This window comes from Chiloscyllium plagiosum, unplaced genomic scaffold (assembly GCF_037043375.1).
Source record: "Chiloscyllium plagiosum isolate Xiang-an unplaced genomic scaffold, Cpla_swu_hap1 HiC_scaffold_18, whole genome shotgun sequence".
Classification (NCBI taxonomy): domain Eukaryota; kingdom Metazoa; phylum Chordata; class Chondrichthyes; order Orectolobiformes; family Hemiscylliidae; genus Chiloscyllium; species Chiloscyllium plagiosum.
This window is the reverse complement of record NW_028270156.1, coordinates 65,657,048-65,678,761: the sequence shown is the minus strand read 5'-3', so window position 1 is coordinate 65,678,761 and position 21,714 is coordinate 65,657,048. Positions and strand designations below refer to the sequence as shown.

At 41.1% G+C, this 21,714-nt stretch overlaps 1 protein-coding gene across 4 annotated transcripts in view; it reads right to left on the bottom strand.

Annotated features, from left to right (window-relative positions):
* Nucleotides 1-21,714, bottom strand: part of ambra1a (autophagy and beclin 1 regulator 1a) — a 390,498-nt gene that overhangs the window by 7,598 nt on the left and 361,186 nt on the right. For 2 of the 4 annotated variants that reach the window (XM_087996752.1, XM_043706210.2), the window contains one exon: nucleotides 14,379-14,776. The exons of the other annotated variants lie outside the window; for them this stretch is intronic. In XM_087996752.1, the coding sequence (XP_087852878.1) occupies nucleotides 14,659-14,776 (118 nt within the window). In that variant the 3' untranslated portion in view covers nucleotides 14,379-14,658. Of the gene's footprint in view, nucleotides 1-14,378; nucleotides 14,777-21,714 lie in introns of those variants that run through there. 4 annotated transcript variants of the gene reach the window in all.

Here is a 21,714-nt window from a genome sequence, read left to right as displayed (position 1 = left end):
TTTCCCTTTGACAAAATCATGTTGCCTGTGCCCGATTATATTGAACATATCCAAGAGCCCTGCTATAATAAATCTTTAACAACAGCTTCGATCATTTAGGATGACCTACTCCTGTGTCTATTTCTTATGTTCTTACTATTTGCTTGGAATATGTAACAAACATATAAATTACTAAGCATATTCTCTAACAGTATTTAATATTGACCAATTTTTTGCATATTGGTTACAAGGCTGCCTAGATCTAAAACAGAATGCTTCATTTTCTATTGATGATTATAATGTTCCTCATTAGAATTCAAGCATGCATTAGATGATGATGGTGCGAGCCTGCACAAAACTGTCTAATTTATTTCATTTTCTACTTTTCTTTAAATTACTACCTTTGTTTCTCAAATTCATTGCAACACACGCGAGAGCTACAACGATTTTAATTTATTTGATTTGACCTCTTGTGGTTACATTCCTAGCAAGTTGAATGTCCTGTATAAAATGGCGATGCAGAAACTGTGGAACAATGTAACATACAATGCCGTCTGCTAAAGTAAAATTGTGTCAAATGTACTTTCAGCAGTGAAGCATTCATGTTTTCGATGTGTGGCAGACATTGATGAAAGCACTTGCCGTCAACTAGAACTGTTCACAAATCCCGGTTGTGCATGAGGTAGCTTCGTAAAACAGCAGGCAAAAAGACAAACAACAGCTTTTCTGAAACTGAAAATGTTCTTCGCTTTTCAGATCAACCCAAGCCTGAAGGGAATGTGATGTTGTGCATTTTCAGTACTGAAGAAGAATGCTGAAGAACCTCAATGTCAGAAATCTGTACAGCCTGAAAGCATTCTCCACAGACATTTGTCCATCAAAGTTGTTATTTTTGTCAGAAGCTGAAACATGATTTGTACCTTCCTTAGCACAGCTAATCTTATTGGACAGTTCAAGGTTAGTGAATATAATTCCAAAACTCAAAAGAGTTTAAGTACAAGGAACACATACACACTACTTTTTTAGTGTAAGTGGATCCTCTTCGGCGTTCATAAGTTGAATGAAATGATGTTTCACAATAAAATGAATATTGTCTATTAGGCACTGTGTATCATAATGCTGAAACAACCCAGTTGAAACTTCAATTATGAAGTGAATACAGCATTTACTCAATTAATGTTATTACAGATTGGAAGATACAACTACATTCCAGCATCCAGGATAAATACTATCTTTACTTCTCATATTCGGATGTGAGCTACAAAGATTTTGCTTCACTTGATTTGACCTCTTGTAGTTGTGTTCCTGCTAAGTTGAAAATTTTGTAATAAAATTGATTCAGCAATTGTAAAACAATGTAATACATAAGGCCGGCTGCTAAAGTAAAATTATGTGTCCTCAGAACCAACCAGTGGAACATTCTAATTGGTGAAATGTCCTCTCAGCATCCATAGAAAATACCAGATTAGGTATGCTCATTCTGCATCGTTGGCACACAAAACTGAATAAATGCCTGTTTCTGTTTACAAAGTGGCTTCCTCACAGAAGCCTGATTTGGTTTACATTTGCTGTTGAGCTGGGTGTACATAATGCTCAAGTACTGAGATCCTTGCCCTCTTCATGCGAGAGAGCAACTGTGCCTAACATGAACAATTCTGGCTGTCCATTTGTCCGAATTAGCATCAGGTCTGATGTTATCTGTTAAAGTTAACTGTAGAAGTTAGCAAGAATCCACCTGGCCTTGTGGTATTGTCAAACTGTGGCCTGAGAGAACATATTAGGCCTTTTTTCAAAGATATGGTGAAGAAGTGGGAAGTTAGGAATAGATTTGATTCTTATTGCATGACATGGGTGCAGAATGAGGCACAATAACTATAAGACTCTGCTTATCTACACTGAGTCTAGATTAGTGGTGCTGGAAAAGCACAGCAGTTCAGGCAGCATCAGAGGAGCAGTATAATCAACGTTTCGGGCAAAAGCCCTTCATCAGGAATAAAGGCAGAGAGCCTGAAGGGTGGAGAGATAAGCTAGAGGAGGGTGGGGGTGGGGAGAAAGTAGCATAGAATACAATAGGTGAGTGGGGGAGGGGATGAAGGTGATAGGTCAGGGAGGAGGGTGGTGTGGATAGGTGGAAAAGAAGATAGGCAGGTAGGACAAGTCATGGGGACAGTGCTGAGCTGGAAGTTTGGAAACGGGGTGAGGTGGGGGAAGGAGAAATGAGGAAACTGTTGAAGTCCACATTGATGCCCGGGGGTTGAAGTGTTCCGAGGCGGAAGATGAGGCGTTCTTCCTCCAGGCATCTGGTGGTGAGGGAGCGGCGGTGAAGGAGGCTCAGGACCTCCATGTCCTTGGCAGTGTGGGAGGGGGAGTTGAAATGTTGGGCCACAGGGCGGTGTGGTTGATTGGTGCGTGTGTCCCAGAGGTGTTCCCTAAAGCGCTCTGCTCGGAGGCGTCCAGTCTCCCCAATGTAGAGGAGACCGCATCAGGAGCAACGGATACAATAAATGATATTGATGTGCAGGTAAAACTTTGATGGATGTGGAAGGCTCCTTTAGGGTCTTGGATGGAGGTGAGGGAGGAGGTGTGGACGCAGGTTTTGCAATTCCTGCGGTGGCAGGGGAAGGTGCCAGGATGGGAGGGTGGGTCGTAGGGGGGCGTGGACCTGACCAGGTAGTCACGGAGGGAGCGGTCTTTGCGGAAGGCGGAAAGGGATGGGAAGGGAAATATATCCCTGGTGGTGGGGCCTTTTTGGAGGTGGCGGAAATGTCGGCGGATGATTTGGTTTATGCGAAGGTTGGTAGGGTGGAAGGTGAGCACCAGGGCGTTCTGTCCTTGTTACGCGGGTTGGAGGGGTGAGGTCTGTGGGCGGAGGTGCAGGATGTGGACGAAATGCATTGGAGGGCATCTTTAACCACGTGGGAAGGGAAATTGCGGTCTCTAAAGAAGGAGGCCATCTGGTGTGTTCTGTGGTGGAACTGGTCCTCCTGGGAGCAGATACGGCGGAGGCGGAGGAATTGAGAATATGGGATGGCATTTTTGCAAAAGGTAAGGTGGGAAGACGTGTAATCCAGGTAGCTGTGGGAGTCGGTGGGTTTGTAAAAAAATATCAGTGTCAAGTTGGTCGTTATTAATGGAGATAGAGAGGTCCAGGAAGGGGAGGGAGGTTTCAGAGGTGGTCCAGTTAAATTTAAGGTCAGGGTGGAATTTGTTGGTGAAGTTGATGAATTGCTCAACCTCCTCGCGGGAGCACGAGGTGGCGCCAATGCAATCATCAATGTAGCGGAGGAAGAGGTGGGGAGTGGTGCCGGTGTAATTACGGAAGATCAACTGCTCTACGTAGCCAACAAAGAGACAGGCATAGCTGGGGCCCATACGTGTGCCCATGGCTACCCGTTTGGTCTGGAGGAAGTGGGAGGATTCAAAGGAGAAATTGTTAAGGGTGAGGACCAGTTCGGCCAAACGAATGAGAGTGTCAGTGGAAGGGTATTGAGCACATGCTGGTAGCCTCCTCGACCTGTGCATTTTATTTGATAGGAGGGTAATGGAATATTTATTTAGTATCTATAGATATTACAGAGATTAGCATTTCCACAGCTTGGATCTGAGCTCGTTCGGTATTGGCCATTTACAGTAGGGTTCTTGCTCACTCACTGGAGTTCGTTCTGCTTCTTGGAGCTTCTAGCTGCTTTTCTGATGACTCTTTTATTATCAATTTCCAGCATCACTAGAACTGGGCAAGCAGGATGAAGATACAGTCACAATGAAATGAGGGCGAGGTGTCAATCTTGGGAAGAGTATCGGTTCTTTATTTTTAAACTGGATAGTGATAGTTATATGGGTGAAGGCTTTGTTAACATGTAATGATGCAGCTATGGACTTGCACCAGGAAATGCTACTTGTGGAAAAAGTAATCAAATATGATGCCGGTGGTGGGGAAGTTGTTGGAGGAAATCCAGGGGGACAGGATGTACATGTATTTGGAAAGGCAAGGACTGATTAGGGATAGTCAACATGGCTTTGTGCGTGGGAAATCACGTCTCACAAACTTGATTGAGTATTTTGAAGAAGCAGCAAAGAGGATTGATGAGGGCAGAGCGGTAGATGTGATCTATATGGACTTCAGTAAGGCATTCGACAAGGTTCCCCATGGGAGACTGATTAGCAAGATTAGATCTCATGGAATACAGGGAGAACTAGCCATTTGGATACAGAACTGGCTCAAAGGAAGAAGACAGAGGGTGGTGGTGGAGGGTTATTTTTCAGATTGGAGGCCTGTGACCAGTGGAGCACCACAAGGATAGGTGCTGGGTCCTCTACTTTTCATCATTTATATAAATGATTTGGATGCGAGCATAAGATGTATAGTTAGTAAGTTTGCTGATGACACCAAAATTGGAGGTGTAGTGGACAGCAAAGAAGGTTACCTCAGATTAAAACGAGATCCTTGATCAGATGGGCCAATGGGCTGAGAAGTGGCAGATGGAGTTTAATTTAGATAAATGCGAGGTGCTGCATTTTGGGAAAGTAAATCTTAGCAGTCCTCAGGAGTGTTGCTGAACAAAGAGACCTTGGAGTTCAGGTTCATAGCTCCTTGAAAGTGGACTTGCAGGTAGATAGGATAGTGAAGAAGGCATTTGGTATGCTTTCCTTTATCGGCCAGAGTATTGAGTACAGGAGTTGGGAGGTCATGTTGTGGCTGTATAGGACATTGGTTAGGCCACTGTTGGAATACTGGGTGCAATTCTGGTCTCCTTCCTATTGGAAAGATGCTGTGAAACTTGAAAGGTTTCAGAAAAGATTTACAAGGACGTTGCCAAGGTTGGAGAATTTGAGCTATAGGGAGAGGTTGAATAGGCTACAGCTGTTTTCCATGGAGCGTCGGAGGCTGAGGGGTGATCTTATAGATAGGGGATAAATAGACAGTCTTTTCTCTGGGGTGGGGGAGTCCAGAACTAGAGGGCATAGGTTTAGGGTGAGAGGGGAAAGATATAAAAGAGACCTAAGGGGCAACTTTTTCACGCAGAGGGTGGTACGTGTATGGAATGAGCTGCCAGAGGAAGTGGTGGAGGCTGGTACAATTGCAACATTTAAAAAGCATCTGGATGAGTATATGAATAGGAAGTGTTTAGAGGGATATGGGCCAGGTGCTGGCAGGTGGGACTAGATTGGGTTGGGATATCTGGTTGGCATGGACGAGTTGGACCGAAGGGTCTGTGTTGTACACCTCTATGACTCTGTGCCTGTATCCAAATGAAATAAAAGCAGGATACATTCCTTGTCAGGGAGAAAGATGGCATATAATTACAAAGCTTAGTTCTTGGTAACACTAATGCACTACTATGGCTATCAATCCAGGGTCTTCGTAGTTGGAAGGAAGATCGTTGAGACAAGGAGAAAAGGCACAATCTGTGTCTCTGCCAAATACTGTGACCATGAATTGCAGGCAAAGGCTGAGTACCAGCAATACGTATGCAGGAAGTATGAGTATCTTTATTTGGAGTATCGCTGTTTAACTGTGTAAAGCTACTCTACAATTCAGCCTTTGAACAAGATGAACTTTTTCAAACAGCAATCCATTTAGTCTTGGTCCCTTGTTCTTCCCTCATATCTCTACAATTCTCTTCATGTATTATCCAATTCCATCTTGAAGGCTACTAATGAATCAGTATCCACTGTTGTGTAAGCTTGGCAGGTTCTGAGAGCTGACAACATAGAGTTACATGCAGAGGGACCTTGGCAACACTCAGCAATGGTAATGAAAGCTTGGGCTCCAGAATTAGCTGCATCCATGGACAATCTGTTCTCTCGATACTAATCTAAAATTTGTTAGGTTAGCCAAAACGAAATTAGAGTGAAATGAGAAGGACAAAATGTCTGAAACTCGGTGATAAGCTAATGATTAGAAAAATCATGGGTTTTTAAAGTATTTGTGTTAGACTAAAGGAATGTGCGTATTTGTTTGCATCAAATAATGTAACTCAAGCAACTGAACAGTCAAACTGGAAAAGCTGAAGTTTTGTTTAAAACAGACATGGTAAATCTGATGTGATAGTGGGGACTATTTATCAGCTGAATCTGAGATTGTCATAGAATTGGGTTTTGTAAATATCATACAATTGATTGGGTGACATAAAAGTGGTGAAGAGCGAGCACAAGCCAAAGTTTAACGTCAACATTCATTCATGGCAAGATATAAGTGAATTATTAAGACGACACAAGCAAGCTTTCATGAGTTAATTGATCAAATCAACACGTAAAATATGGTAAATTTGTGATGTTTACCAGCAGTCAAACTGATCATTTTCTGGAGATTGAGTAGTGTCAAAGACTTTGAATGTAAAGCTCATTTGTATGGAAAAAGTATAAAACAGCTTGAACCAGGCCCTGGTTCAAGTCCTACCTGCTTCAGAGGTGTGTAATAACATTTGCGTTTTCCTGATCCTTTTTCAACTGTTTCATTTCTAAAAAGACTGCTTATTTCTCTCTACCTACTCTCAGTAGGATTTGAAATCTATGACTTAATGACAAAACGTGGCACTGACCAATTATTTGCCTCGAGCTATTTGACAGTCTCATGAAAACAGAATTGTCTGTGCTTTAGATGCTACACCTGTACTGCAGACCGAGTTCAGTGATGCCTGCTTTATCTAAAGCCTGAACCATCACTGAAGCCACATCGTCAATCACAGCCTGTTTCAGGAATCAAATTGCAGAAGATGTTGTAAATTAGACTAAAGACAGGCAAGAGAAAAAGTTATCAATATGGGAAATGATAAACAGACTGTAACATGAAAGTATACACACAGTACAAATCTACGCCAAGATCAAAAGATAAAGCTCGAGGTTACAAAAATAATAAAGAGACAAAACTGGAGGCTCTGCATCTGAACACTGATAGCATTCAGAGCAGAGCAGATGAACAAATAGAAATAAGTGCAAAATGATAACTATTACAGAGACATAGCTGCAGGATAATTTCAATTTGAAGGTTGAGTTATAAAGGAGAGACTGTATAGTCTGGGACTTTTTTTTCACTGGAGAGTTGGAGGTTGAGCGGTGACCTCATAGAGGTTTATAAAATTGTGAGAAGCATAGATAAGGTAAATAGCAAGAATCTTTTCCCTCAGGTGGGGGAATTTCAAGACGATGGGGAATATTTTTAAGGTGGGAAGAGAAAGATTTAAAAAAGACAAGGGATAACATTTTTTGACACAGAGCGGTTCATGTGTAGAATGAACTTCCAGAGGAAGCGACAGATGCCAGTACAGTTACACTGTTTAGAAGACATTTAGGAAGTACATGAATGAGAAATATTTAGAGGGATATGGGCCAAACTCAGGCAGGTGTGACTACTTTAGTTCTGGGATTCTGGTCAGCACAATTTGGTTGGACTGAAGGGTCTCTTTCTGTGCTGAATGACTTTATAACATCTCTGAAGAGGTTGATGAGAAAATATCTAAACAGCTTGCCTCACAATAAGTGTTGTGCTAGATTGGAGAGGTTGTTTGTTCAATAGCGAGAGGTTAAAACAGAACAGGCTAACACCTGCTCTGGTTCGATCTTTGGACAAGTCATTTGTAAATGTAAGCATTGTGTAGATAACGTTTTTGTACTGTACTTTGCTTTAATAAAGAACATTAAGTATATTTTATTGTTAGAATTGCTTTGGGTTTTTGATATGCAGAGTAAGCCCAATGTAATGTGGGAATAAAAGCCGAGAGTTGTTGTACAGTTATGACACTGGCAGCTGTCTAGCAATGTGGAACATTGTCCAGGTATGTCCTGTATAGAAAAAGCAGGACAAATCCAACTCAGCCAATTATTGTTGATCAGTCTACTCTCGATCATCAGCGAAGCAATAGAAGTGCTGTTGACGGTACCATCACTGCTATTTGTTCAGAAATAAACTGCTTGCAGATTCTCAGTTTAGGTTCTGTGAGGGATACTTAGCTCATTATTAGCATGGTCCAAACATCAACAGAGCACCTAAACTCGAGAAAGGTGATGGGGTGAGAGTGACCATCAAATGCTACCTTGATATGAAGGGCAGAGCTTGACGTCAAAGAACCCAATCAAAATTAGAGTCAATCGTAATCGGGGCAGGCACTCCATTGATTGGAATCAAAACCAACACAAAGTAACATCGGTGCGGCTGTTGGAGGTCAATCATCTCAGTTCTCGGACAACAATACAGAAGTCCTCAGGATAATATCCTCGCTCCAACCATCTTTAGTTGCTTCAACAAGCTTCTTTCCATCATTAGATCAGAGGTGGGGATATGCGCTGATGATTGCATAATGTTCAACACCATTTGCAACTCCTCAGATTGTGAAGCAGTGCATCTCCCTAGGCAGCAAAACTTGGACATCATCCAGATACACTGCAGTAACTCCCCACAGCTCCTTTAAAAGTGTCATGCAAACCTTTGATCGCTTACCAGAAGGAAAATGACAACAGACACTTGGAAGCATCACCACCTGCAAGTTCTCTATAAGCCTAATCTCATACAGCATGGAAACAGACCCTTTAATCCAACCAGCCCATGCTGAACATAATCCTAAACTAAACTTGTCCCACCTGTCACTTGAACTATTAAACTCCAGAAAAAGGTCATTCAGCCCACTGTATTCACGTGGGACCAAAAAAGTCTCACTTCACGTTCTCATCACACCTTCCAGTACCTGATGTGTTGCCTTTCACATGACAGCACTTGGAGAGTGACGTATCTTTTAATCAAGTTGAGGATCACTGCCTCAACCATTAAACTGGATTCCAAATTCCAGACACACACACCATCCTTTGGGTGAAAAGATTTTGCCTTGTGTCCCTTTAATCCTTCTACCAACCATTTTATACCTGTGCCTCTTGGTAACTCAATTCTCCACTACAGATACAGGTCTTCCTGGTCTTTGCTATCTAAGGCCTCATAACTTTGTATATTTCAATTAAGCCATGCCTCAGCCTCCCCTATTCTAAGGAAAAAAAAATCCAAGATTATCAAATCTTTACTTATGGATGCAATTATCAATCCCTGGTGACATCATCTGCACACTCTCGACAGCAATTATACCCTTCCTGGCTACTACTGTATACAAACTCTAGCTTTGTTCTAACCAGTGTTCTGCAGTTCTAGCACTGTATCCAGCTTTTTGTCTTCCATCCCTCATCCAATGAAGGAAACTACTCTGTATCAATTGCATCCTTTAACCTCATCTACCTGTAATAACATCCCCTGGGACCTGTGGACATGCATTTACAAGTCTCTTACTTCCTTTACTCCCATTTATTGTGTTTCCCTTGCTTTGTTCGCCCTCCCCAAAAGCACTTCCACTTTCCTGCCCTCTCAATCATACCAGTGGTATCATTCCAGAGTCAACATCAACTACACTCTATCGTCTGCAAATTTTTCAAATAAGCCTTCCACACTTAAGTCCAGATCATTAATACATACAACAAAGAGCAAGAGAACCAACATTGAGCCCTATGGGATGCCACTGGAAACTGCTTTGCATTTGCAAAAACATTCATTTCTCCTGTTGCTGACCTGATTTTGAATCAATTTACCATAGTCTACTACCACTGTGAAAGTTAATCCTGTCTTTCAGAATAGATTCAAATAATTTGCCCACTACCAAGGCCAGACTGACCAACCAAAAATTATTTGGTCTTTCCCCGCATCACTTTTTAAAAGACAGTACAACATTTGCACACCTCGAGTCCTCTGGTACCTCACCTGTATCTAGTGAGGATTGGAAAATGATCCTCAGAGCTTCTGTTATTTCCTCTGTGGCTTTCATCAGTATACAATTCATCTGACCCTGGTAATTTATTCATCTTCTAGTAGGTCAGTGATTCCCTTCTTATTCAGCATACTCACATTGCTCTTTAACAGTGACATGCCTCAGCTTTGTTACGTCAGACACAAAATATTAAGAACCATTCCCATATTTTCTATATCCATGCTCAAGATACCACACGCCTTACTCTTTACTCAGACATCCTCACGCTCTTAGTGTTTTGATAAAATATCTTTGTTTTCTCTGATTTTACTAACCAATTGTTTTTCATATCATTTCTTGATCTTTCTAACTTCCTTTTTTACTTCACCCCATATTTTATTTCATTCTGTTGGCTTTTTATAGTACAGGAAGTTCTTCTATAACATGGTGGTTGCATTCTTGTGCAACCCCTTACTATAGAAAAATTGCGCTTTAGAAACAGTGCTTAAAGTATTGGCAACGTAATCACATACAGCCTACACGTTTTAAAAGTTCGCACTTTAGAAACAGCGTTCCCAATTCATCAATCACCTTACAGTGAATTTCTGTTAACAAAACACACATTATAGCAGAAAGACCTGTATTAAGTTTTCTCTGTGACTGTCATAAGCTTTCTTTTTCTGTGTTATCTGACATGTAAATTCAGGATTGGCAGTACCAGCTTTTCTTTGACTGGCTTTCCTGACTTGGAACAATATCACAGTTCTTTCACTCACACGGAGTCAAAACCCTGGAATGCTCTTTTGAACAGCACTACGGATCTACCCTGAGCACATGGAGTGCAGGTTCAAGAAGAGAGCTCACCACCACTTTCTCAAGGGGAATGACAGATGGGCAGTAAATGCTGGCTGAGCAAGGAAAATGCACATCCATTTTCCATCAACAAAAGCATATCAGTTACTGCATAGAAGGAAAGTGAGAAAAGAAACTTGAGTGGAGCAAAAACACTGCATTAACTAGCTAAACCAAACTGTTTGTTTCTGTGCTATAAAATTCTGATCAGAAAAGAATGCGTTCTCAGACTGTTCATGAGCAAAACCAAACGATCTGCTAGATACACCTTCAGTTACAGCAACACTCCTATCTGTTGTTACGATATAGGGTAAACCCCCTCTGCTAGCTTAAACCAGCCACACAGAAAAAAAATCACCTCATGCCATAATCTGTTAAAATTCGAGAGGCAAAGAACTATCCCAGAGGTCACTATTTAAAGTACAAATTAACAATTTTATTCTTTAAGTCCAGAGAATGTTAAAACCAACAACTGTTTCCGACTCCTTTCTCTTAAACCTGTCTTTGACCTCCCACTGTCCAATACTAGTCTGATAAAAAAAAATCCCAATTAAAATTTATAAAAATAAAATCATGTTTCAAAAATGAGTCAGCTTTGTCAATTCTCCTTTGTAGATTTTCCTCTGCAGAGTTTTCTCTAGGTCAGTTTCAATGTTCCGCTGCACAAACTTATAGGTACCTTTCAGACAGCTGTTCTGTTGGCAGTCTGTACTTGTTGGTGGCTAAGCAGTTCTCCTAACTATTCACAATGTCTGGTTTTATACCCCAAAACATCGGATCATTTCATTGGTTTTAATATTAAATTCAAAACTTGATTGGATTTTGGTATCTTGAGGCATAATTTAAACCAATTGTCCGAATTTGAATTTCTTTTTGTTTCATAGCAATTCTCCTGCAGCTATTTGTTTCTCAAGTGTTACACTCTTACTTTGTTCAGGACCCTCTGTGATTTTTCAGTCCTTTTCTCAAAGATACAATACATCTCTACACCTTCATAACGCTGTATTTGAACGGGCTTAATATTTTTAGGCTTCTCCCAATAATGGAGGAAGAGCAGAACACGTACTACATAGCCAATGGTCTGATCACTCGTATGTGAAGGAAACTGTCCAGGTAAGTGCTGTATTGCTCTGTACTTTTTCCGGGGAGAGCGGGGAATTCTAATTATGATGTTTATTGAGATGGTCTGCAATTCACAGTGATCCTTTTGATTAAAGCAACTTGAACAACATATGTGATAATTGACTTTTTTTTTAAAACAATACAAATTTAGAGAAATGATATTTGACCATACAATCAGAGATGCAAGCATCCACACATCCCAAGTCCACTCCAATTGTTTGGAACTGTACACCACCATTCAGCCACTACAGTTGTGAGAATTCTTTGGGAGATTAATATAATTAGATGGCTTAATATGCTTTCCCTTTTCCTACTTATATCATAGAATGCCCTAAGAGCCTCTCAAGATCTCCAGCTACAAGTAGCAGTTACTGGGTACAAAGCAGTATATCATTGCATATCTTCATGAAACCTTATGGTGCTCACAATGGCTTAAGGAAACAGATGCACATGAAGCTGCATCTCCAACACCTGTGAACACAGACTCCAATTTAATGTTCAATAAAGTCAAACCTTTTGGGTGAGTTAAGAAAATAAACAGGTCTTTCTACTATAACACGAGTTTCGTTCACACGAATTTGCTGTAATGTGATTGTCGAATTGGGGACACAGTTTCTAAAATGCAAATTTTAAAAATGTATTGATTGTAACGTGATCACATCGGCAACACTAATTGCTGCTTCTAAAGCGTGAATTTTCGATAATGCGAGGTTGTATAAGAATGCAACTATCACGTGACAGAAGAACCTGTACTAGATTTTGTGGAAGGACAGGATGTTGTTTGACATTGGACAGTCAGCATCTGCAGTTATTTTCCTTTGAAAATGACAGCAACATCTGGATATTGATTGATTAGCATGGAAATCCTGGAATTATGGTCATGGACAAAACAGACAATTGCTGAAACCAAAGAGAATTTAAATTTTTCTGCCCCAAATTGTTGTTGAAAAGCATATAAATAGTTGCACCTTGCTCAATCAGCTGTTGCTGTTTTGACAAAGCTGCTCCTTTAACAAGGTTATGCAGTCCTTTGTTTTTTTAAAGACAGGTCATAAATAACACAGACTCTGAAAAGTTTGGGGTGTAGGGTTTTAGGGCCAATTTGATAATAGCTAACAGACACTGCATCAGGCAGAGGTTTTCAAGTTTTAAATAAAACACTTGTACAATGAAAGGGGTGTGGCTAGTTCTCCCAACTCAGCTTTACTCTGGTATTTATTTCAAAAGAAAAAAAAGCTGCTGGATCTACTGAAGCAGGTCCAGGCTAGTACTCTCTCCGCCTTCTATTCTGTAAGAACTTGTGTTTGCTTTTTCCTTTTGTGTCAAGGGTTGTTTATGGGGATTGTTGCAAACATTGGGAACAGCATCCTTAAGTTGGGATGATCTCTTGGGTTTTCAGAGAGGCTGTTATCGGTATTCTGTTTTTTTGGTTGTTTGTGTTTCATTCAGGAATCTTGTTTAAAATTAAGTGGTTTGACCAGCTGATTCACCCCTGGAACACCCATTTTACATCTACTTAAAACAACTAGCAAAGTTAGGGTCAGGATTGCCTTCTTGAAATGTGGTGAGGGGTCTGGCCTGGTCCATAACAACAGTGTTTTTGATATCAATGTGATTAATAAAACTTATTGACTGACACTGAAAAATTAATTTTATAATTGTGGGAAGCTGTTAAATGAATAGTAGATTATTTTGTGTGTCATTTCAAAATAAAACTTAAAAATCAGAATATGTTAGCTAAAACTTGCATGCTATATGTTGCATTCCTTAAACTGCTCTATGTCTTAAAAAACAATAAAACTGGCTCTATTTTAATTTCCGGTTGTGATGGTGAAGCAAGGGATCTGTGCAAATCCTTCAATGTGATTGGCTGCCTGGAGCCTGGTGCCATCACTCCACATCTATGCTGGAAGTGTTCAGTAGAGAATACTTCAGTTAGCTGTGATACAGCAGCAAGACCAAATGAGGCGAAATCCTTGCCAGAGAGATTGCAATGTTGAATTTGTGTTCAGTGGTAAGTGTCACTGGCTTGATGCGTGCAGAGTACAAACGTATTGGAGAACTATTACCGAAGTTTATATATTCATAAATGTTTATGCATATTTGGGAAATATTTCAGCACGAGTAATGATAGAATTTATAGAATTATAGAATCCTTACAGTTTGGAAACAGGCCTTTTGGCCCAATAAGTCCACACTGAAGACCCTCCAAAGAGTAACCCACCATTTCTCTATCCTACTATTCTACACTTATCCCTGATTAATGCACCTAACCTATACACCCTGAACACTATGGGCAATTTGGCATGACCAATTCACCTAACCTGTACATCTTTGGATTGTTATCTTTTGCTATCTTATTACTAAAATGTTTTTAAACAGCCATCTCAACTCCTAAGAACATACCACAGGTAGCATAACATCTTTAAGGTTGATGATTCTTACTCGATTTTTGACTAGATGTGGCTAAAATGTAGTGAAAAACGCTACAAAAAAATAACTTGTGTGCTTCTAACTTGGTGTGAATTAGTACCACACTCCCAATACAGATGGAGTTTATCAGAATTAAGAACAAAGAGTTATCTGCTTTTGTAGAGTCCATATTATAGTTGCTGTTCAAAGCCACCTCACAGCTGGGTTTAAATCAGGTGGAAAAATAAACAAATAGCACTTTTTCCCAATGAAAAAGAAATCTATTTCTGATAAAGAATCTTTATTTTGCATAGTAAAACAAAAGAAAACAGAGACGCTGCTAACCACAAATGTTGTCTCACACTAGATAATCATTGGGCAGTTAATAATAGTAAATAGTGTAGTTATTATTTCAAACACTTAATATTTGAAATAAAGCTGTGGAAATTCAATCTCCAGTGATGTTTCAATACTCTTCAGGTAAACCAAAGAAACCCACAGGATACAGACAGACACCATTCTTCTTGGAAGCAAGAGAAGCCTATTGATGCATTCTGGGAAATTCTGAACATGCTCAGAATCCGCAGACTTGTCTGGTGACTCCCTTCACCTGTTCTGGAAAATAATGTCGGTTCAAAGTCCACGATTCCAAGATAGACCGAGGCTTTGAAGCAAAAGGTTTGAAGAAGGAACTAAAAGACACAGAAGACAATTGAATGAGTAAATGTAATCATTATTGTGAAATTTATAACTGATAAAATTTTGTTTAAAAACTTATGCCTGACAAGAAAACAGAATGAAAAATATTTGATAAATTCTTTTATCAAATTCTGTCAGGATCGCTAGCTAATTCCTTAAAGGCTTAGCTATTTTTCAGTTTCTTTCCAGCTATTGATTTACATAAAGAAGTAATGAGCAAGTAAAATCACTCATTAGTTATGATTTGCTGTTGTTTAACTTTGAGAAGCTCAACATGATGGAAAAGGCATGGAAATTAGGACCCTTCCTGGAAGTGGTACATTTTGGCCATCTGGCATAAGGGACAGTAAGGATGAGCAACAAGTAGAGAAAGGCATGAAAATTCAGGATAGGAGAACCAGAATGGTGTCAGAGAAGCTTACACGCCATGCATCACTCATTCCTTGATCCTAGTGTGGGGTTCCTATCTTTCTGATGCACACACGGTATGGGTGGGTTTCGCTTTGGCGGGTCGGTGTGGACTTGTTGGGCCGAAGGGCCTGTTTCCACACTGTAATCTAATCTAATCTAATCTTACTAAAGTACAATTAGAGGCAATGATACAATTGCATAAATCAGAGAAAAAGTGACTACTGTGCAATTCTGCCTTACCATCACTCTTATCTTTTCTGTGTGAAAGAAAGCTCATCAGTTCCATGCAAATAAATATTTATGTAAGTTATTCTCATGCTTTTCTTCATAATAATTTGAATGCTGCACCTGAAGCACAATGAATGAGTGAAGCAGCTGTATGAAAACAAAAAAGTTGTTCTGCAAAGAATACAGTGAATATTTGCAATGACAATGAGTAAGCAGTAAATAGGGAAGGGCAGTGAGTGGTTGATGAGAGACTACTGGAGTGAGAAAGAAGTAAAAGGTGCGCTAGTGATAAAGTAACACAAGGGTTTCGTATGTTTGAGTGCTTTGTGTTGGAAGCAGTGCAATGGGAATCAGGGGAATTCTTTCCCTTTGGCTGGACATACATAGCAGAGTATAAAGTGTTTGAGTTAGGTTGTAAGTTTGCTTGCTGAACTGGGGGATTTGTTCTCAGACATTTCATCACCATGCTTGGTAACATCATCAGTGAGTCTCTGATGAAGTGCTGGTGTTCTGTCCCACTTGCTATTTGTGTGTCTTGGGTGGTATTAGTTCCGGTTCTGTTTCTGAGAGGTTGGTAAATGGGGTCCAAATCGATGTGTTTATTAATGAATTTCCAATTTGAATGCCAGGCCTCTAGGAATTCCCATGCATACCTTTGTTTGGCCTGTCCCAGGATGGATGTATTGTCCCAGTCAAACTGGAGCCCCTCTTCATCTGTGCGTATGGATACCAATGATAGTTGGTCATGTCTTTTGGTGGTTAGTTGGTGCGCATGTATCTTGGTGGCTAGTTTCCTGCCCGTCTGTCCAATGCAATGTTTGTTGCAGTCCTTGCAGGGTAAGTTGTATATGACGTTCGCTCTGCTAGTTGCTGGTATGGGTCCTTTAAATCCACCAGGACCGGTTTTAGTGTGGTGGTAGGTTTGTGGGCTACCATGATGCCTAGGGGTTGGAGTTGACTGGTCGTCATCTAAGAGATGTCTTTAATGTATGGCTGGGTGGCTAGACTCTCTGGGTGTGTTTAGGTTTGTTGTTTAGGGATCGGCAGACTTTGCTCATTGCATATCTGTTGTTCCCGAATATGTTGTACTGGTGGTTTTTCTTTGGCTTCTCACAGTTCCTGAGGCTCGTTTAAATAATGTCCTGATGCAGCTCCGTTTATGGGTGTTGGGATGATTGCTCTTGTAGTTGAGTGTCTGGTCAACTTGTGTGTCTTTCCCGTAAACAATGTTGTGCAGCTGTCCATTGGCCTTTTGTTCTACTGTGATGTCTAGGAAGGGGAGTCTGTTCTCTCCTCTTTGATGAATGTTATACCAGTAAGGATGTTCTTTATGTTTCTTTTAATTTGTTGTATTTCGTGATGACAAAGGTTTCATTCACATAGTGGACCCAAAGCTTGAGCTGGATAGTGGGAAGGGCTGTTCATTCTATGCAGAAGTGCTTCTGCTAAGAGTCCTGATATTGGTGATCACATGGGCGTCCCATTGATTTGTTTGTAGATCTTGTCATTGAAGGTGAAATGGGTTGCGAGGCACAGGTCTACTACTTTGAGGATGTTGTCCTTGCTGATAGAGTTGGTGCTGTCAGGTGTTTGTGTCCTTGGTTCATCTAACAGTGAGGCCAGTGTTTCTTTGGCCAAGGTGATGTTTATTGATATGAATAGGGCTGTCATGTCGAAGGAAACCATGACCTCATCGTCCTCTACCTTGGTGTCTTTGACGTTGTTAAGGAATTTGTGGGTCGGGTGGATGGAGTGGGTTGCATCTTCTACTAGCTATTTCAGTTTGCGTTGCAGTTCGTTTGCTAGCCTGTATGTCAGTGTACCAGGAAGTGAGAAGGTATCTCGGGGTGGTGGGGGGTGGTCCTTGTTGATGTACCTTTGCTAACCCATAGAAACAGGGTGTGTTAGATCCATCAGCTTTCATTCTTTGGAGGTCTGCCTTGTTAATTTCACCTGTCATGTGAAGTTTCCCGAGGGATGCTGTAATATGGTTTTCTAGCTGTGGAGCCGGGTCCATCGCCACCTGTTGGTAGATATCAGTATCTGCGGGTAGTGTGTTTGCTTTTTCAAAGAATTGTGTTCTGTTCAGGATGACAGTCATGTGCCTTTTGTCTGCCGGTAGGATTACAATCTTTCTGTCTTTTCTGAGTCCTTCCAGGGCTTTCCTTTCCTGTGTGTTGAGGCTGTTCCATTCTTTCTTTCTGCTTAGTGTCGGTGCTACTGTCTGTATGATAGCCTGCTGGATTTCTTCCGTAAGTCCATTATCTTTCAGGGAGGATTCCAGAGCTGCTCAGAAGTTGTTTTTGTCTGCATCCCTGTGGTTGAAGTTCATCCCTCATACTAGGATGGCTTTTCCTGTGTCTGGGTGTGGTCAGCCCGACAGGTTCTTTATCCAAGTCTCTGAATCATCCGCGTTATTGCTGTGCGTGAGCTTGGCCAGTTTTTCTTGTAGGGCTAGTCTTTTCATTGTCTTGGTCTGTTGTTGTTTAATGTTGACTCGTTCTAGCGTACTTGTCCATTCATGGTCATTCGCATTAGTGTACAGAGTGTTTTGGTGCAAAATTTCTCATTTGTATTTGTGGAGTCGGTTGTGGGCATCATTTATTATTTCTTGTAGCATCCTGCGGCCCTTCTGGTCTGCTGTTCTTCTGGTGTTGAGAGTTGGGGTGTTGAGAGGTGTTTTGTATTTGACACATCATGGTAATACCTGTTTCCTGAGGCATTCGGGTAGGAAGTACAGTTGTTGGCGGGTGGTGCTCAGTCGGATAGTTTTCAATCTTCGGGCTAATTTGAGCGTATTGCACCCATAGGCGTTTGCGATTTTAGAGATATCGATTTGGACCCTATTATTAACCTCTCAGAAAAAAAAACTGGAAATGATTTCACCCACCACAGGAGACCAACACACACAAATAACAAGCAGGAGAGAACACCAGCACTTCACCGGAGGCTCACTGATTATGTCACCTCAAATGGTGACGAAACGTCTGAGAACAAACCTACCAGCTCAATGAGCAAACTTACAACCTCATCCACGAACTGAGCTAAAATTCTTCTCTAACATCACTGTCTTTCAGCTATTGGACACCAAACATTTCAACAAGGACACTACTGCAGGAGTTTTGCAGGGCAATTTCATATGCTCAACCATTTTCAGCTCCTTCCTTCATGACCTTTACTGTTGTAACAGGTTAGAATTGGAGATATTTTCCGTTTGGTCATATTTTTAGATTAGATTCCCTACAGTGCAGAAACAGGTCCTTTTTGGCCCAACCAACCCTCCCAATCCACACTGACCCTCCCAAGAGTAACCCACCCAGACCCACTTCCCTCTGCACCTAACACTATGGGCAATTTACCATGGCCAATTCACCTGACCTGCACATCTCTGGACTGTGGGAGGAAACCGGAGCACCTGGAGGAAACCCATACAGACACGGTGAGAATGTGCAAACTCCACACAGTCACCCAAGGCTTGGGATTGAACCTGGGACCCTGGTGCTGTGAGGCAGCAGTGCTAACCACTGAGCCACCGTGCCACCCCTCAACTCAATTCACAACTCAACTAATGAAGCAGCTTCTGTTCAAGCAGAAGGACTTAGACAACATTCAGATTTAGGAAGATAACTGGCAGATTACACTCCTGCCACACAAGTATAAGGTAATGACCATCTCTATATGTATCCCCCTCCCATTGACATCTAATAAAGGAAGCACCATTACCTACATCCTGGGCACTGATCAATGACCAGAAATTTAATGAGACTAGGCACATAATACTGTGGCCATAAAAGCAGGTGAGCCACTGTGAATTTTGAGGCAAATAACTCACCCACTCATCAAAAAACCTATCCATCATCGAAAAGGCACAAGTCAGGAGATTGATGTAATATTCTCCACCTGCCTGGATGAGTGCAGCTCCAACCACCCAAGAAAATCAAATCAAGCAGGAAACAACAATCTCCTTGAAAGATATCACCATCAGTGCAATATCTACAAGAAACACTGCAGCAACTCAGCAAGGTTTCATTTACTGAACTTCCCAAATTCACTATTCCTATTATCTAGAAAGCAAGCAGCCGAGAACGCCACCAACTTTAAGGTTCCCTCTAATTTATCCACCATCATGACTTTGGAACTTGTGGTAATTCCTTTGCTGTTACTGTATTAAAAACCTGGAACTTGCGCCAAAAGGCAGATTCGTCATATCTTTTTAACAGCTTAGGGAGCAGCAATAAATGTCAACCCTGCCAACTACACCCACATTCAGGGGAAACTTCTTTATCTACAAAGTGGCAAGAACGTGGAACTTGAGTTGAATAACATGATGTTTTTAAAGGGAAACAGGAGACAGGATAGGAAGTTGAGGACTTTACTGATAAAAAAAGAATGGGTAAAGACTCAAATGGATTACAGGAAGTCCCCGAGTTACGAGGACCCGACTTACGAACTGACCTCCAACTTCTCATTTTTAAAAATTATTTTTCAAAATCTGACTTACAATGTTTCGTCCTAACGAACAGGTGGACTAATTAGCCTGTATCTGTTCCAACTTACGCACAAATTAGGCTTGCGAACAGTGGAAAAAAACGGAAAACGTTCGTAGTCTGGGGACTTCCAGTATAAACAGAAACCTGGACAGATTGGGCCAAATAACCTGTTTTACTCTGCATGTTATATATAATTCTGGGTAACCAGCCTTACTACAGTAAACTGACAACTGCAGATACTGATTCAATATTACACAAAGAGAATAATATACATATCTGAAGGAGAAACGGGTTTATCCAGCTTCTACTTAATTGCATGAGGTAGACAGTAATAGAAAGATATGCTAATAGGGTTAGTTGAAGTATAGCAGGACGAAACTCATGGAAAGCATACCCAATTAGACTGAACAGTCTAGTTTTAGTGATGCTAATGCACAAATATTTTCGTGCTGATCGTAGGATCGTAGGGGATGCCAATAATGGGAGTAGGGACTGTGCAGTGGGAGAATAATGAATCTGGGGCAGCATTATTTGGAACATGAGCAGAAACTTTGACGTGGGAAAGTTCTGTGCTTGGAACATGGGAAAGGATGCTTGGACACAGGCATAATTCAAGTAGCTCAGAATGTGTGGAATGAGCATTGCTGGAGACTGTATAGAGGGATAGGGAGGCTTTCAAAGAAGTACTAACAATTTGAATACAGTAGGGTAAGATTTTTATCTTTGGAGTGGACTGGGATTAGGCAGTGTTGGAGTGGACCAGCTTTGGTGGTGCAGTCAAAGAAAACAAGTTCTGGTAAAATTCAGGGGCTGAAAATATAGAAAAACAAAGACCATGGGTTATATATTTGCTACCAAGGTAGATAGCTTGAGTAGCGAAATTTCCCGACTGAACAGACGAGCCTCAGTTTAAAGGGCTTTGTCAAGCCAAATTTTTATTCCAGGCAAGAGGGGAAAGGATAGAGTTGGGCCTACCGTTCCTGCAAACGGATCCTGGTGGTTATAGGGCAGGATAATGACAAAGCAGTTTGGTAAGGAGACCCAACTCAGTTCTCTGGGGCTTAGTCCCTGTTGTTTTACAATATGTTAAGGCATCCAGCCTTAGCTTCTGCAATTGCTGCTGTATGGCTCAAACCCATGTCACCTCCAGGTTCTATGTAATTCCATGTAACTAGCTTTTCTGGAGCATGCCAGGCTCAGACAGCTACGGAAACAGCTTTATATGTAGCCTTCGAAAGGAAATTGGGTAAATATCTAAAGATAAAACATGGAGTGCATTTACTTTCTAAACCAAACTGTTACTGAGATCCAAACCAATGCATGATAGTGCACATCACTACGCAATCTCAATACCTACTCATCTATCCAGCATGAGCAAATTCAGGCATCATGTGGGGATTAAAACAAATATCATTGCCCAATGTAATAACATCCTTGGGTAATGCCAAGAAAGACTTCTATTGAAATTGACCAAACAGAATGCAATAAGTTTTCCGAACCATCTCCTGATGGCCATCAAAGCAGTCCAGTAGATGATTTTAAAATGTTTCTCACAGACAACCGCAGCTGGCCTCTTTCATTTTTAAAGAACAGGGATTAGAAGCAACTTCAGATCAGAACACTGAAACAGAACATATCTGCCCTTTGAGAATATTTATGTCTATACCATCAATTGATTGCGAATTAGGGTCTTTGGAACAGTTTGACTGCAGCCTGTTTGCACTTGGCACAAAATTCAAATAGAGCCACTGAATGCAGGTTTTTCAACTTTTTCAGGACTATCCACTTTCCTCTCCTGGCAA